Raw genomic sequence first — 17,897 nt, 5'->3', positions numbered from 1 at the left:
GAAAGTTCAAGTTACTTTGGTCTTTTCTTTGAATTCTACACATTCACTGTTTATTTTTAACGTTTTAATGATATTTAAAAAAAGGTTGGATGAAACAAATCCCACCACACACCATGCCTGGAATTTATAAAGATTATTTTAAAACCTACAACTGCTGACTGATGCAAATTAAATATTGCATCACATGTAGTTTTAATACTGCTAATGTCTGGATGCTCCCTATAGTAGAGATGCTAATGAAGGCTTAATTGGAGATGTTTTTATCTTCACCCAGTACAAGTTACCTTTTTCATGTGCAATGATGTTGCAGTTTTATCATGTTTCATGTAGTAACAATGAACTGTGCTTTTCAGTTTGTAAACAGCGGACAATTACCAGTTGGTTGGAGAATAAGGGACCCAAGACAACGGAGTCCAAAAGGTAAAAAGCACAAGATAAACTTGTTCAGAAGGTGTGTTCTTTGAGGGGGTCTGGTGGGAGCTAGAAGTGCAGGTTGCCAGTACAGCTGGCTAAATGGAGGCAGCCCCATTTGTGCTGCTTTCCTTACCTTGGCTCATCCTCTTGAGTAACAGATACTTTCACTACAAACAGCTAACTAGTCCCCCTCCCATCCTCTTGAAACACCCAAGCCCAAACTTACTGCTGACATAGATTCCTAAAGCATGCCACTGTTTAGGTGAATTAATACATCTGCTCCTGCAAAGCAAAAGATGGGCAAAGAAAGGCAAAGTGAGACTGTTGCTTCCAGTGGCAGCCAAACACTTGATCAATTTAGTCGTAAAATCAGACTGTCTTTGGTCAAGTTCTGCTTTCATTTTGTTTGACACAGGGCACTAGCAGTTGCAGATTTGCACTTAAAGTCCTGCGACCAACTCACTGTTGTTAATTTACAGACAAAAATCTGTTTTGGTTTGTCTCATTGGACTGCAGTTGTAGTTTAAGCATGTGCAGCTTGGTTTAATTACAGCCAAATGTGCACTGAAGTTTTTTTATGAAAGATGTTACAAATTTTTGCTGCTGAATGATACCACGTAAAGTTTGATCTTTTCGGTGGTCTGTCAGGAGCAGTGCTTGCACTGCTGCCTTAAAGTTATACTCCAGAGGGTTTAGCTGTCTGGTGCAGAGGAACATCAGATATTATTTTTCTGTAGTTGCAGTTGTAAATGTGCTGGTTTATTTTTCTTTGGTGTTTGCTAATAAATAGAGATCCAAGTCCATAGCAGTGCTAAAAATAGCTGGGAGGACTTGTGCTAGTGATTAATACAGAAGTATGCAGGGCTAATTACAGGCATACGGGTTCCACTAAATCAAAGGTGTCAAGAGGATTCTTCAGGAGGGAATGAATTATTTTAGTTTTTTTTTAATTCCCTTTAGAGTATTGCTCTTCTATGCCCTTCTCCATCCCTGCTGACAGATTAGAGCCTAGGCAACTTTAAGAAGCCGATTTGTTGTGTAAACATTTTGTGTGCCTTTCTGTTGCAGTTAACATCACAATTTTAATTTTTGTCTTTGTGTTAGATTTAATTTCTCAAGTTGGCAATAGATATTGTCAGTACCTTTAAAGAGTAATTGAGATGGCAGCAGTATCATAAATCTCGTTTTTGTTCATCAAAATTTGCAGGAATAAATGCATACACAGGAAGTTAAATTATTGTGAAATAAAGCCCTCTAAGATCCTTTGTTTTCAAATAATCACCCTGTGGATGCAGCTCCAAGCTATCACCTCTCCTTATCCTGAGTGGTCTTTTAGAAGAGGCTCTGTTACCATTCATGGAGAAAGTTAATGCTTTCAGGAATCTATAGTCTATTAAAATGTCCAAGGGCTGAATTTAGGATGGTGTGGGAATTGTATATTTTCTTATTTAGTGTAAATGGGAAGCTGGGCAGTGACCAGACATACAGAGTTTAGTGTTCTCAGTTTGCATTGGGAGGATACAGTGTTGTAACAATACATTCAGGAGAAGATACAGTTCAGAGTGGTGTATTCACCGAGACTAGTCAGGTTTTTTTTAATATTCATGTGTCCTCTAAGTAATTTCTTTATCAATACACTGACACATAAATTATGTGACACATAAAGTATGTAAATATGAAATGACTTTCTGTCATCTGGTCATACAAAACTCAATTCATTTCCCTGTGTTATCATTAGGACATATTTCTATCCTGCCCTGCCTTACATGAAGGCAAATCAGGTTATTTTTCTCTTAAAAACTTCCTGATTTAATTTATCTTTTAATTTTATTATCAGCTTGAAATATATTTTACACTTGAGCTTTTGTATGGAGTTTTTTTGAAGTCATGGGCTGCTTATAAAAGTAAGGAAGTAATAGGAGACTATGGACTGCTGTGGCCTCTTCTTTGATGAATTTGTAGCTCTGAGGGAATGGCCATAATACCATTGATTTCCTTGCTCATTGTATTTAATGGATAAAAATAAAAGTTATGGAGGACTTTATCACAACTTCCAATTTTTTTTTTTCATCTGGAGAAAATAGCTAAGTAATAGCCTCATAATGTTTAGATTTAAGATAAGGATAATGAATGACTGGAATAGATTCCTGAGGTAAGGAGCTGATCGATCATCCTTTGGAGCCTTTAAATGGAAATAGGTTGCTAGTGAGCTACAGTCCTCAGTGCAGGAAAACCTGTTGCTTCTGGTAGTGTTCACTTACAGAGTAGAATGAATAAAAATCTGTACTTTCTGTTGTTTGTTTATCATTGTTCCTTTAAAAAAATATGCACAGAAATTTCATTTGGAAATAAGACGTTGAATTCCCTTACTTTTCCACAGCTTGCACAGCAAAATTAATAACAATACTGAAGCAAATCCTAAGATGACTTCCATTAAAAAAGAGAACTTTTGTGAGCATGATGTGAAAAAGCTAGAGAATACTTGTCAGCAAAATTATGCAAAAATATCCGTGGAAGTTGGTGCAAAGCAAGTAAATTTGCCTCAGACAGGCAGCATGTGTAACTGGGAAGCTGAGGAAAAAGATGCAGTCTTAGATACAGATCCTGTGAAGGGGCTGCAGTCTGCAGACCTCTTTAAAAATGCCAACATTGATCAGATGCACAAAACAAGCAAGCAGAGAGGCTCTGAAGAAAGCAGTGCCACTTGGACTCAGAGGAAGTTATCAGCAGGTCGGACTTCAAAAACAGGAAATTCAAAACCTTCTTCAAAAGACATCGAGACAGATGGACAAGTGGCTTCATGCAATTCACAGGAGCTGAAGAGTTGCAATTCTGTCTGTTTAACGGGTGAGCGAGAGGAAGGGGATGTAGTTCCAGAAAGTCCACTTTCAGATGCTGGTTGTGATGCCTGTATATCTGATCTTGGAGGTCCTGGGAAACTCAGCAAATGTCAGAGCAGTTCAGGGGACTCGCCTGCTTTTGAGAAAGAAAGTGAACCAGAGTCACCGATGGATGTGGATAATTCTAAAAATAGCTGCCATGGGTCAGAGGCTGATGAAGAAACAAGTCCCTTTCTGGATGAACGAGTGGAGATTAATATGTCAAAACCCATAAACAAATCTTTTAGAATTCAGTATGGGGATGCTGAATTGGAGTCAAGGAAATCACGTTTTTCTGCCAAGGGCTGTGAAAGCTTTGAGGAAGTAGATAATTCTGTTAAAGAGGACACTCTGCATACAAAGGCACCTGGGATATCTCCTGCTCCATCATCAGAATGCAAAGGTGCAAAACAGGGTGTGAAGAGAGACTCCAAAATCACTTCTCACTTCATGAGGATACCTAAAGTTGAGGAGAAAAGGTAGTGTTCTATCTGCCTCTTCATCAGTTTTTTTTTGTGCTTGGAAATTTCCTCTTTGGTGATAGAATTTCAGAGGCTGGATTGTATAAAGAGTTTTGCAAAATGTATTTTAACATACAAAGACAATTGACTTAAGATTGAAATAATGTATTTTTAAAGGGGCTATTTATGGGGTTTTTGAAGTATATGTTTGTCCAGTGCAATTCTTAGAATTCTTATTAGTTTGATCTGTCAAAAATAGTGAATCTATTTTGTTGACCTATCAATGCTATTGATGCTTTAACTGAAATAGACACGGGAAAATTCACTTTTGAGAGCAGTTGTAGAGATCTTTGGGGTTTTTTGTTGATGTTTTTGGGTTTGGGTGGTTTTTTTTGTTTGTTTGTTTGTTTTGTTTGGCTCTATTCATAATTTGGGAGAGAGAAGGACTGGTGATCACACTGCAGCAATGGAAACAGGAGCCCTGAGCGTTACACAGGACTTTGCATGCCGACTGTTGTGGAAGGACAAAAGCATAATCTCTGCTCTAAAGACCTTAGTTATCAGTGGGAGCTGAGAAGGTGAATAGATGTCTAAGGAGTGAACAGAAACAAAAGGACTCTGTATTTTGGTATAGCATGCAATTCTTTGACTCGACTCAAGTCCTTAAAGTAGGGCAAGACAGTAGTTTTGCACATCTTTACCGGGCATTGTCCGTGGAGAAACAGATCCTGTTGGGAAGGAGCATGGCTCTGCAGAGGAATACCCTGCTTTGCTAACCCACTGCAGTTCTCTGCAGGGTTTTGTCAGCCTGTAGAGGAGAGTGTTTTGGTAGACATGTACTTGTGTGTCCTGGGGAGGGGAAGGTTGGTGGTGGTGGGAATTCTCCCCAAATAAGTCTTTGGTCTGAGGCTGCAGCAAAGGCTGGCAAATAAACTGACTGCTGTCATTGTCATCCTGGGGTGGAAGTTTGTGTATTTGCCCATCAATTTTTTCAGTGGAAATAAAATGTTTCAATGCGTTGTATTTTAACAGCAGGAAAGAAAAGTGTGAATTCAAACCCCAGAGGCCAGGAAGGAAGGTTGCTAAATATACACCACCTCCTCTGCCAACCAACAAGAAATGGTTTGGAACCCCGATTGAAGAGATGAGGAGGATGCCGGCGTGTGGAGCCCGTCTGCCTCACCTGCGACCCTCGGCCACCCACACCGTGACTGTCAGGGTACAGTGATGCACTGCAGTGCCTCGAGCCACACTTCTGCCTCTAGTGTTCAGTAATGTGACATGCCACCTGTCTTGCCATTCCTTGCAAGTGGACTGGGGCAACTGATTTCCTGAAAATTGGCTCTTCTGGTGCATAGACTTAGGATATTGAGATCCAGATGAAAAGCAGGGTTTTGCTGCCTCAGTCTTGTTAGGGGCAAGTATTTTTGTTTTGTGGGGGGTTGTGAGTGCTTCCTTGACTGAGTCGTAAATTCTACAAGTAAAATTGTACTCCCAATATTTTCATGCTATGTTTTCATTTTAATGTGATTCTGGTTTGGGCTCAAGACATACAAGAGGCTCAAGATAGTCAAGATATGGAAAAGAGAAAGAAGGAAGCAGAGTTTCTTGCAATTTTGCCACTGCATTTTATATCAAATCTGATACGTTTTCCTTTAATTCTTTGGAGTAGTATGCAATCCAATTATTGTTGAAACAAAACGTGACCAGAAAACTGTGGGGTGATGGATAAATCCCAACTAAAAGAAAGGCACATTGAGTTTAAATACTTATTCTGAGAGACTTAGTGCTGCTAAAGGCCTGAATAGCAAATTAAGTCTTTAAAAATGTGGTGTTCTTTATTTTTACTTTTCTGATGTTCTGTGGACTAAACGTGAGACATTGCTCTAGCTATGATTCCTCATCCCTTTCAGTATTAGGTTAAAAATACTATTTCTGTACATGACTATGGTTACATTTGTAACTTTGTTTTGAAAATACTTGGATGAAAATATGTAGATACTTAAATTGATAAATGAGGAAATCTTTAGCTAGTGATTGGATATATAGTAATTGAATATATTGCCTTTATTTGAGTGTGTTAAGATGGCATTCTTTTCAACAAATATAATGTAAGAGTAACAGATGAATTTTTTTCTGAGTACCTATCATGTGGTCAGTTTGTAGCTTTCCCCTTTCCAAAAAGGATGGCTGTAGATGAGAGCTTTTTAAACTGTGTTTTTGCTTACTTTTTATTTCTTCCACTTAAAAACTTGAAAGTAGGGTCTGATTTTTTTTTTTTTTGTCCCCTGTCCTTCTGTGTTACAGGTAGATCTTTTGAGGGAAGGAGAGGTACCTAAACCTTTTCCAACTCACTACAAAGATTTATGGGACAACAAGCATGTTAAAATGCCCTGCTCAGAACAAAATTTATACCCTGTAGAGGATGAGGTAAGATTTAGTATTTACAGTTGTGTGATTAAATAAGTATCTTTCCACATAGATGAGTTTTCAGTTTACTGCATTTGCTCAATTGTCAGACTGACTATGGAATTAGAAAATCAAGTCTGAAAAACTGGATTTTGGGTCATGATGCTTCAGACAGAGCAGAAGACTTTTTTTTTTCCTGGTAATTATTTTACTTAGCCAATGTTTTGATGATATATATATTTCTATACCTATATGGAGTGTAAACTTGAACTCCTTATAAATGATATATTTATTTACTTATATATATATATTTTGTGTGTGTGAATCAAATTGCAATTTCAACAGTGGGTGAATTTGTAAGCACAGTTTGATTATAATATTGCTGATAGTGAGGTGTATCTGATTGTTGTTCTGCTAAAACAATTGCAGATATTAGCCCTGCACATGCTTTGTTGACCGGGTATTTCTTGTCACTGCTTGAGACTTAAACATACCCACTGAAATATTTCAGACTAGGGTGAATATAATCAGCAAGTATGTTCTGTAGTAAAAACTCTATAATGATTATTGATACTTGACTCAGAAACAAAGAATTCTTATAGCCTCTATTAAATACACTCAGTCTTTTCATTACCAACTTTACAAATGACAGTAAATGTGTCTTTCTGTTTTGAATAATTTAATTTGTCTTTGTTTTGGGCTTTTACTTTAAAGAATGGAGATAGAACTGCTGGAAGTCGATGGGAACTAATCCAAACTGCCTTACTCAACAAATTTACCTGCTCACATGATTTGAAGGTAAGCCTGTCAGTTTGAAATCAAGTCTATATGCATGTAAATACGTTCAGGTTGTCTATATACTGCCAGTGATTCTGGCTTGGTTCTATTTGTTTAATGACTTAGAAAAATAAATTATGAAAAAGTCTCTGCTGTTCAAGGGGTTTCTTAAAGAATGAAGGTTCTTAATGAGTACTGTTACCAATGAATTTATTCGGATTATTTAAATGAATTGCTATTTTAAAGTCTACACAAAACTGTGTTTGTCCAGCAGTATATACTAGTCTGTGGTAAACATAGCATGAGGATTTTGTGTAGCCAGATGGTTGGGAATGCACAGGTGAGAGAGTTGGAAATAGTGACTCTTCGCATCAGTTCACTCCACTAAAATCACAATTCAAGCTGCTGACAAAAATCTGTAGATTTTGGAGACTCTTGACAAATTTACAGTTATATTGGCATAAAGTTGTACAGTAGCATGAAGACTGGATCAGCTTACAGTTGCTGTTAGGTTTTTTGGTGAAGAATAATGTAATTTAGGTTATACCTGAAAGGCATGGTAGGAGGAGGATGCAAAAGGCGTAATAGAGAAACTTTAAATGAACAAATAGAGTTTCCCCAGCAACTGAGGAGACTTTCCTTGACATTATTTTATTTCTCATTTTTTCCTTGTGAATTTTTTAAGGGTGGTATTGTTGTAAAGGGACTATTTAATTTGCTGTGGTTCTGATTCCTTAAGTTTCCAAACTGGTACAACTTGTGCTATATTGCTTTTATACCTTAAATAACTTTTATTAGTACTGTTAACAAGAGCAAGCATGGGATGGGGAACATTTGTGTTGTTTGTTGGGAGATATGCCTTGTCTTATTTTGTGTTAGGAGAAAAAACCCCATAGAATGAAGCTTATTTGTTGCTAATCCCAAAACAGAGGGTTCAATATCAAGGACTTGCTCTCTATTAATAGAGCAAATTAAGTGTTACGGATTTTGGTAGGCTCTGCGGCAGGTTTTAGCCACCAGATGGTGCTGTTCCTTCAACAAGGAAATTTCCTAAAATGGTTTTTCTTCCATTAATAATTAGCTCTTTTTTGTTGTGCTTCTTCCTTAGGAGGCCATATTGAGGTACAACGTTGCTTATTCCAAGAAATGGGACTTCACAGCTCTTACTGACTTCTGTGAGAAGGTAAAACAAGTTGATTTAAAATAGGAAGAAAAGTAATATAAATGTCACTATTTTGCCTACATGTCTCAATGCTTTTGGCTTTATTTCCATTTTCAAGAGTAAATGTTTCCAGTTGTCAGATATCTAAGTGAGCAGCTATTTAGCTGGTAACTTCAGCTGAAACAATAATTATACTTTATAAACTGACTTAATTTTAAAGTTTATACATGTAACTTGGGTTCTTCAATAATCTCTAAACTTCCTGAAGGTAAGGTGAGAAATGCCCTTTTCCTGTTTTATGACAACCAGATTTATTACAGAATTGCATTAATATTTCCAGTGTAATGGGTTTTTTTTTTTGTTTTAAAAAGTGTTGGTCTTTTTTTTCTTTTTTGTAAAACTTTAATATTATATTGCAGTGGTGTTTGTATAGGCTGTGCTTTGCTGGTGTAGCAGGAAAATTTTGCTATTTAGTGAGATGGTGAATTTAAACTGTAGAGCCTTTGAAAGACTGGGATGGGTTTTATAGTTTCAAGTATTAGGTGTTAGTACTTTCTTGGGGAGAATGGAAAAGATAAAAGATGAATAGTAGGTCGCAAATGCAAGTTGGACTAATATTAATGTACATCCTGATTGACAAGCAGAAATGATGTTAATTAAGTCATAATGAAAGGTTAAATGAGATGCAGTAGAAATTGTTGTATTTTTCTTCAGTACTTCAGAAGTACTTCTAAAACACACATACTTGTTTTCTTGGGAGGGGTTTGCTAAGCTCTATTAAGACTCAGTGGAAACTAAATTTGATTTGAAGTGAATTTTGTTATGTATGTACATAGGTGTCTGCTGAGGCCATGTGATCAGAGGAGCTGTTCTGTTCTCTCTGTTGCCTGTCTATGTGTGTGGGGACTGCTCTTTCACAGAGTGAATTTTCTTTTGCATGCAGCACAGTATTATTACTACTGACAAAAGGCACCTGTAAAAATCCCAGTGGTATCATACTTGCAAGCCACGAGAGCTGCTGTGCTCATCCATCTTGCAGATCTAGTGCTCCCCCCTGTCATCCCTGGGGTGGCTGACATGGCTCCATGGTAGAGGCTGTGGACAGTCAGTCCCTGCTCCGATTGACTGTCCTGCTAAGCGAAATTAACTTGGCCTGTTGAGCTCACTCATGTGTTACTGAAGTATACATACTTAGAATGTTTTAAAGTATGAGTGCTCTTCAGTTAAAAATCTGACTCAGGAGTGTACCAGATTTGCATCATATTGCTACAAGCACAACTGAGCTTGTCCTGATGTGTTCACAGTGTGCATTTGGGATTTTGGAAACTGTGGGTGATTAGATTCAGAGATCATCAGCCAGAGAGCGTAAGTAATAGCAGCTGTCTCCAGAGGAGAGGGAACAATAGGGGAATAAACTAGAGCTCAGGCTTCAATCTTTCATGAGGATGAAAAGGAAATTTCTGTATCCTGGGAATGATGATTTGTGTGGTTCTCAGATGAAGGGTGGTGATCTGTTTCATACACAGATTTTCAGCCACATTAAAAGAGTGTGCAGCAGTATTTTAAATAAGAAACAGTGAAGAGCTTGTGACAGAATTGCCTCTTGGAGCAAAAGCAAGCCCTGGCTTTCTGTGTCGAATATACTGATTTAGTGAACAGGACATGTGAGGGGATAGATTTTGCAGAGAAATGCTTGAATTTTCCCATTATTAAGGGATGTGTGAACTTACCAAGTTTTGTAAATAAACAAGGCATCTGCTTTCAAAGAATGCTTGCAGTCTGTTTAAGTGAGCAGCTCTTGTGTGAAAGTTGACATCCTCTGAGGAAATGACTGTCTGTAGTGAGCTGCAGGGCTTTTGAATTTATTGTATTTATGAGTTAATGATTAAGGACTTACCACTAGCCTGTGTATTTTCTGGTTTATCCTATGATTTTGAGGGTACAGAGGAGCTGTTTCAGGTTTGTCCAGCCAAGGTTGAGGGGGTTGGTTAAAAGGAAAGCTGGCCTGAGTAATTAGCCCAAAGGGAACGGCAGCAGCTCAACAGAAGGAGATGTGGTTACAAATATATATTAAAAGAAGAAGATTAAAACAGAGTCTGTGATTGTCAGGTATGTATTTATATCATTGGGCACTATTGACTTCCAGGGATTTTGTAGTCTGATTTAGAAGGGAGCTGTGTCTGTAAATCTAGTGGTGTCTGTTTTGAGGATTATTCAGATATTACTTCAGTAGGTCTGCATTTGATTATAAAGTGCCTTTTGTTACTTTATCTTCTGCTTATGGGCACAGCTCACCTTATCTATTAATCTCCTAAATACTGTCATATCAGTCTTGCATTGGGCTTCCTATTTTAAGTAGTTCCTTGCAAGTTATACTGTCAAAATATGAATTGTTTTTAAACAGTACTTTGTAAGATTCAAGTAAATTTTCTTATAACAATAATTACTAGTTTATTTGCCTTAGGTTTATTTTCCCTTAGGATGAAAACACTCTCAGCTTTCTTAACTAATAGGAAATAAATACCATGTATGTTAGCCAAGATTTTTTTTCCGGAACTCAGCCTGCAAATTCTGCAGTTTGGTCTAAGTGTTGTCAGAAGAGGGAGCCCTCACACTTTCCAAAAGATTCTCTTGAATTCAGTTAATGTGTGGAAGTATAATTCCCTTTTGTACAGTGAAGTGGGATGTTTGGATTCCTTTCTGGTTTTTTTTTTTTGACAATTTCATAGAACTTGTATATAGAACATAGAACTTGTTCATAGAACAGTGTACGTAAAGATCTTGGTAGCTGTTTACTTCAGATATCTGACTTTTTGCTGTTCTCTACAGAATTTCCATAGTGTTGTATTAATTTGTTTGGCCATCTGTCTGTTGATATTGGCATACGTGCTTAGGATTTCTTCAGGCTATTACTTAGTGAATTAAAGTTAGTGCTAATATTTTTCTTTGTATGTGCAAAATTCTTGTCACTTGGAAGTCATCCTTGCATCTCTTTTCCCGGAAGTTACCTAGAAGCCAGGAAGGAGTAAGCAACAGAAAAGGCAGAAAAGGAAATGTGAGGAAACCATTATGGATACAGTTGTATTGGAACCAACACTGTATTATAGATGAGCTTTATTTCTGGGAGTGATGATGGGCTGGGTATTAATTACATGCTTTTGCTGAACAGTGCTATGTACTGTAGTAGTTTTAATTTTTCTTTCTTCTAGATTTGCCATTCCACTTCCAGGTAAAACGAAGTTATTTTTCTTTTTCCCAAGTGCGTGAAATAAAAAGTCTACTTAGGTCATTCAGGACTTATGCCTTAGAGTAACCTGTGACAACAGCAACTTTATCTAAAGGGAATAGTAGGGCTCTATAATTTAAGAGAATCACATGGTCTGCTGCTTTAGATTGGGCCTCCTTGTGCTGGACATGCTTTGTTTTTATTATATTGCTTTAAAGTCTCTTAGCGCTTAAGCGTAATTCTTGTCAATGAACCCTCCCTCTTATTGCTTGCATCTGTCCTGCCCTTTCAGGAACAGAGGAGTGTTTAAATCTGAAAATGGCATAGGGCAGAGATTGAATTTAGGTAAATTTGTGTGGCATAGGCAATGATTGTCTCTGAGCTGCTGGTCTGACAAATGGATCACAATACCTCTTGCAGGTACAATACAGTGGATCCATAACTATATTTTGTTTGTCTGGAGTCTTTGATCATCTTGGTGGAAGGTTTAGAAAATGGAGAAGATACAGGGAGAGGAGTCAGGAGTGATGCAAAGGTATGTAGTAGTTTCCATATGAGAAATGTCTAAATAATTTAGGATCATTTCACCTTTTCATGTTAGTTGAGGGGCATGAGCAATGGGTATAACAAAAGAAATGTAAGAGAGGGTGAAGAGGAAATGACTGTCCATTCTTCTAGTACAGCAGTTAAGGGACACCAGATGAGCATTCTTAGCAGGCAAGGGTTTCAACACCAGACAAAAGTAGTTACTGAGATACTGAATGCTGTGGAACTCCTTGTCAGGGGAGCTAGAGGATGCTATGGCCTCACATCAGGTTTTGAAGGAATCTGGAGAAATTTGTGTTAGAAAGATCTCATTGACACCCACAGAGATATTTTGGTGGACTCTGGGAATTTCTGATGCTGATTACTGCAAATGAGGAAGTGCTGCTGATTACTTGTGCTTCTTGCTGTTAGACTTTCATAGGAATCCTTTGCTGATGTGCTTTCATTCTATTGTTGTTCTGTTGTACATGGAACTATTGTCCATTTTTACATTCTTATGGCTTGGCTGGATTGAAGCTGAGAGTTGAGACAAGTGGCCTTGTCATGCAGGGCCTGTTGTTGCATAGTGTGCAGTATGAGATGTTGCTGACAGCAAGGTATGGCATCTATAAAATAGACTTTTCTAAGAGGCAAAAATACTAAAGGTCGTTGACATTTTAAATGCTTGAATCACTTGAGGCACTTATGCCTTTCAAAATTTGCTTTTCCAGGCTCTCTCTAAACCCTTGGTGCCTACTTGACTCAAGTAGGAATTCTTAGAGGGGATATGCTATCAGTGTCTTCACAAAGACACTCTCCACTGTGTGATGCTCAGTTTCCAACTGTTAGATTTGCTTCTAGTATAGAGAAAACTGTGTCTGTGTCTGCAGTGCCTGTGTATGGATGCCCTGTGGCCTCTTTGTCTTTTGGGAGAGCTGTTGAAGCCAATCAGTCTATTTAAAGGCCGGTAATTGCATATTTGCTGTTGATTCCCATGTAAATTCAGCATTCAGGGAATTCTTTTGTATTACAAAAGAAGCTGTATAACTTTTACCTTTGGATTTTTCTATGAGATTAAAAGAAAAATGATAGTGATGTCTAAAAAGACCAGTCTCTTCCCTTCTTTAAACTTAATTACAGTGAAGAACCTTCAGCATGAGGAAAGAATTTACCAGACTACTTTCTCTCTCCTCCTATCTCCTTTTCCAGTCAAGTGAGAGACCACTGGCTTTAGCCTCAAAACTGACTGTTAGCAGTTGGGGTTTTTTTGTGGCACAACCTCAGCTTATTCTAAAATCTGATTAAAAGCCATGTAGCAAGAAAACAAAATCACATGTCAAACTGAAGGAATATATTGCTATTTTTCTATACCCTTTAAAAATAGTTGTCTTCGAATTACATCTGTAACTAGTTTTGATACAAGATTAGAAAAGGAATTCCATTTCTCACTTCTTTCCACTAAAACTTACATGATGGATGCTACTGCATGCTGGATCCTTTTAGAAGTCCAGAAAAGTTGGCATGTGAGACTTTGTTACCATCTGCTTTTACATGCAAGTCTCTATTCGGAAGTTTTTAGAATTTCACTTAATGCCTTTTTAAAATTTTCCATAAATGTAATTTAAAAACACATAAACTAAGCAGTAAGTTAAATATGTAAAGAAATTGATCTATAAATACAACTCTTTCTATTTTCCAAAAATACCACACACCCATATTATTTACATTTTGATCTTCCAAAAGTCTGGTTTCCTTTTCTTGCAAAATTGAAGGTAATTCTTGTACTAGAAATTGGTTTTTGTTTTCACAAATTCTTGCCATTTTAATTTTGGCCTAACAGTATTTATATGGGTATATGCACACACACTTTCTAAAATACCCTTTTTCTACTGCAGGTGTTGTGTGCAGGTTCCAGAATATTAGAGAATATTCTGAAAGTGAGGAGTGATGGAGCTGGTTACAATGAGTCTTGTTAGTCAATGCTTTGCACTTTAGAATAATTAAAGTAAATAGAAGAACACAAATGTATTTCACTGCAACACCTAGCAAATGTGTGTTGCTGATTGTGGTGCAAACCTGTAAAACCTGGGAGAATATCTACAGAATATGCTTAGTGCAGTTTTTGGCCAAAGTGTAGTTTCTCATTTAAATGTATGTTACTACCTAACATACTAGCATGTTTGGGCTGAACTTGCTACTTTCAGAAAATGTTAGATACAAGTAATTGAGTTACAGTAGAGCAAACTAAATGATAGAGAACTGAGCAAAAAAAATCAGAAATGCAAATATTGGCAGTGTGTCTTTTTCCTCTCTAAGAAGAATTGGTTGCATTTTGAGATAACTGAATAAAACTAAGAACTGTCTTGTCAATGAAATACTCTACTTCAAATTGCAGAATTGCAGCCAGCCACAGAACCACACTGTCTTTTGTGGGTGTATAGTCTTATCTTTAAAAACCTCAAAATTAACTTGAGAAAATTTTCAAATTACCTGGGTAATTTTGGAAATTATGGTTCCATTTTTTTTACTGTTTTTTCAAACTTTAATCTAAAAAAAGCACTATAAATGCAGCATGTGAAGATGATGCAAATGCAGTATAGTTTAATTGGATTATGGTTGAGTTTTAGATTTTCATTCATTTGAAAAAGACCAAACACAGAATACTGCTACCGTTAAGTATGTGGATATCTGGGGAAATCCTTATGTTCTAATAAGGTTTCACCCCACTCCTGTCTCCTCATAGGTCTTACAAACCATGACAGTCTTTCCTGTTTGTTTTGTTGTTTGAATAACCTGCTTGAAAAAGCGATTGCTGTAATCAGTGAAACTGGAATAGAAGGAATTTTGAAGTACCAAATTGTTCTGGTGACTGGGTTTTTGATAAATCATTTTTATAATTGTCTGGACAGTACTAACAGAAGTGAGCATTGTATAGAGATGTCAGCACTACAAATGTAGGCTTTTAAGCCAGAAACAGAATGTCCCAAGGCTGAAAATAGCCTATCCATTGCTCCTTGTTGGATTTTACTTTAGTCCACATGTTTTCAAGCAATTTTCATTACATCAGATTACCTTTTTAAAATCTAAACTGAAAAGGTCTTTTGAGTGTGCCATGAAGGGTTTTCTTTTCACAGCAACAGAAAAGAATTTATTCCTATATTGAACAAAAGGTGAGCTTTTCTGTGGTGGGGGAATATGCATCTTGTACACATTCAAAACATTAGAAACTAGGCATTGTAGAGGAGAAAGAGCATTGAATTACAGGCTTATTCTTAGTTTTCGGTACTGTCTTTGCAGAACAGTGGAGTATTTTTAAGTGGTGTTTTGTAAGCACTGTCACAATGACTGTTGAGTTGGAATTATCAGGGAAGGGATAGCTGCACATAGCAGGTGCAGAAATAGAATTATACTGTGTCTCAAGTGCTTGTGGATACTCAGTGCTTTAATAAAGATCTATGCAAAGACACATTCTGTGTCTCTTTCTTTTTTTCACTGTATTGAGAACATTCCTCTTTGAAAAACAAAAGATAAGACCCCTAAAAATCTGGGTTTAAAGGCTGCCTTCTGATATTTGCTTTGTTTTGTTTTGGGGTCAGAGGACTGTTGAATAAATTTCTTTACTTCACTTATATTATGTGTAAGTCACCATTTATCTGTGCTCACCTATGTATCCCAAATGACTAAGAGAAGTTTCTTTTTGTTGTGGGGGGCTTTGCTTAGCTGCTTAGCACTTTTGGATTTTTTTTTAGATTTTATTTATAATGTATTGAGCAGTTAGAATACAAAAGCCCCACAAAACAGACCCTGATGGTCAAAACTTTCAAGAGAAATGCTCACTGAAAAGGTGTACATGTAGGTAGGGAAGTGATAAAGAGGCATTGCCATTTTTTAGGATGACTATGGAGTATAAATGAAGTGGATTGTAGCTATATTCCTGGGTTTTATCCTCCTTCCTTTTTGTCTGAAAAACTGAATTTGCTTATATGGCTTCCTTGGAGAGTTTGTTACTGCTGCCATGCATTCTTTAAAGAGCAGCTTTACAAAGGTGGCAAGGTGTGTACCCTCAAGATGGTCTGAGGGTCTTATTTGGCCAATAAAATAGGAATTATTGGATATTTTTCTTTAATTATTGGTCATTTTGAGCCTGTGTAATACTGACAGTCAAGCAAAAAAATGGTCTATAGATTGGTTAAAATCTGCAGTGGTATAGTTTTGTCTTTACTAGAGCCTTTTTTTTTTCCTTCTACCTGTGCTTGAATTTTTTTTTGTTTTGGTTTGGTGTTTTGGCATGTTAAAGAAAATACAGTTTTCATAAGGGTAACAGCTGTGTTGTCTCATGAAGCTTTTTGTGCCAAGGTTTCAAAAGTGGTTGTGGAATGTATTTAGTATATGAAGGCTTTCAAATACTTCTACACTGTTGTTTAAAATTTTTTTATAAATCATAGCAGTAGTAAATGTTTTTCCCCTATTACTGCATGGAGAGAGGTTAAAGTTTTGAATAAGCCTGGAAACAGATCACTTTCACTGGTAACTTCTATCAGAAAGGTACTTTATCTTTCCCTCATGTTACAGCTCTTCTGTAGAGACCAGGTCATTGTCTTCTCCACTGCTCTACTTCCCTAGAATAAGTTGAAAGTACTTAGAAAGTGGTATTTGACTTTTCATCCCAGGACTCTGCCACTGCTTTGGAAATGACTGTGATGCTTCTAGCCATGACAGAATCACTCTGCAGCAGCATAGGGGCTATTGGTGGCCTGAAGGGTAGTGAAAATGACTGAGGTTACATTTCCAGTTCTTAGAAGTATAAACTGGGCTTCTAAAACCATTAAGAGGAGATTGAAAAATAAACACACATTCTTCTCTCAGATTTTATTTAGAATGTTGAAAAGCTTTGAGAACAAAGCAGCAGTTGTTAAAGATGATACACCTGAGAGATTATTCCAGAGTTGGATTGGCAGAAGATGTGAATTTGCCTTTGGAGGGAAAAAAATTAAACATAACCAAATTAACCTCTGCCTTGTAAGCTGTCTTCTTTTTTCCTTTTGAAGTGTCAGTTTGTGGTTTTGATAAATGTCAGAAGCATTCTTATTCTCAAATAAGATTCTTCTCTGCATAATCCAGTGTTACGGTTTCTTTCTTCTTTCCTCCAAAGATTACTTTGTCCTTCCTTTTGTTTCTAATCAGACAAGCACTCAATAAATGGGATGGATTTGACAGCTAAGTGTGTTTTCTACTGAATTAGTTTTGTAAGGGAACTGGAAGAGGTAGATGAGAGTATTCTTTCCTGCAGTTTTGGAAATTCATTGATGTGATAAAATGGGAACTAGATTGCACACACACCACACCCTCCACCCCACATTTCTTCTGTGTTTCAGTCTTGTTAATATGTACAGTATTTGACATTATGATGAGAATGTTTTACAGAGGCACATGAGTTACCGGGCTGCAGCCTGGTGTCTCTGTCTGGGTATGAGTACACTGATAGTTGTTGCACAATGTCTTTAAGTAGAATTGATCTTCTCCCTGTGCAGGAAGAGAGGCTTTGTAGAGAGTACTACATAGTGAAGCTTGTTTTGGGTGCTTATTTTAAATATATTAGTTTTTAAAGTCACTCAGTAAGAACTGAGGCATGGGCCTTTTTGTTGTTTTTCCCCAGCTGTTCCAAATATCAGATTGAGAAACTCTTCTCTTAGGATTCTGTAATGTTGAAAGGCACCTATGACACGGATTAGAAGAAGAAAGGGAGTACAGGTTGCCAGTCTGAGGTTGGTTACTTTCAGGTAAAGGACTTCAATGTCATAACCTGTGACTTTGTTGTTTTATTGGCACTGCAGATTTCTAGTCATGGATTTAGACTTCACCATGTTTTAGTGTTAAGCAGTATGCAGAAAGCAGGGGACTTCTGGATGAGACAGGAGAACAAGGAAATAAGTAATCTGGAAGGACAAGAGAATGAAAACAGTGTGATAAAGGAGCAGCCACATGTTGTGATTGTTTGAGCACACTCAGGCATTTAAATGCCTCAAAATCATGGAACCATTTAG

At 37.2% G+C, this 17,897-nt stretch overlaps 1 protein-coding gene across 3 annotated transcripts in view; it reads left to right on the top strand.

Moving 5' to 3' along the window:
* PARG (poly(ADP-ribose) glycohydrolase) overlaps positions 1–17,897 on the top strand; it is a 59,581-nt gene that overhangs the window by 2,873 nt on the left and 38,811 nt on the right. For all 3 annotated transcript variants that reach the window (XM_053949273.1, XM_053949272.1, XM_053949274.1), the window contains exons 2-7: positions 354–420; positions 2,795–3,772; positions 4,787–4,973; positions 6,062–6,184; positions 6,878–6,961; positions 8,049–8,123. In XM_053949273.1, the coding sequence (XP_053805248.1) occupies positions 354–420; positions 2,795–3,772; positions 4,787–4,973; positions 6,062–6,184; positions 6,878–6,961; positions 8,049–8,123 (1,514 nt within the window). The remainder of the gene's footprint in view (positions 1–353; positions 421–2,794; positions 3,773–4,786; positions 4,974–6,061; positions 6,185–6,877; positions 6,962–8,048; positions 8,124–17,897) is intronic.

The sequence above is a fragment of the Vidua chalybeata genome, chromosome 8 (assembly GCF_026979565.1).
Source record: "Vidua chalybeata isolate OUT-0048 chromosome 8, bVidCha1 merged haplotype, whole genome shotgun sequence".
NCBI lineage: Eukaryota > Metazoa > Chordata > Aves > Passeriformes > Viduidae > Vidua > Vidua chalybeata.
Note: the sequence above shows the minus strand (reverse complement) of the source record. Positions and strands in the feature narration are given on the sequence as shown.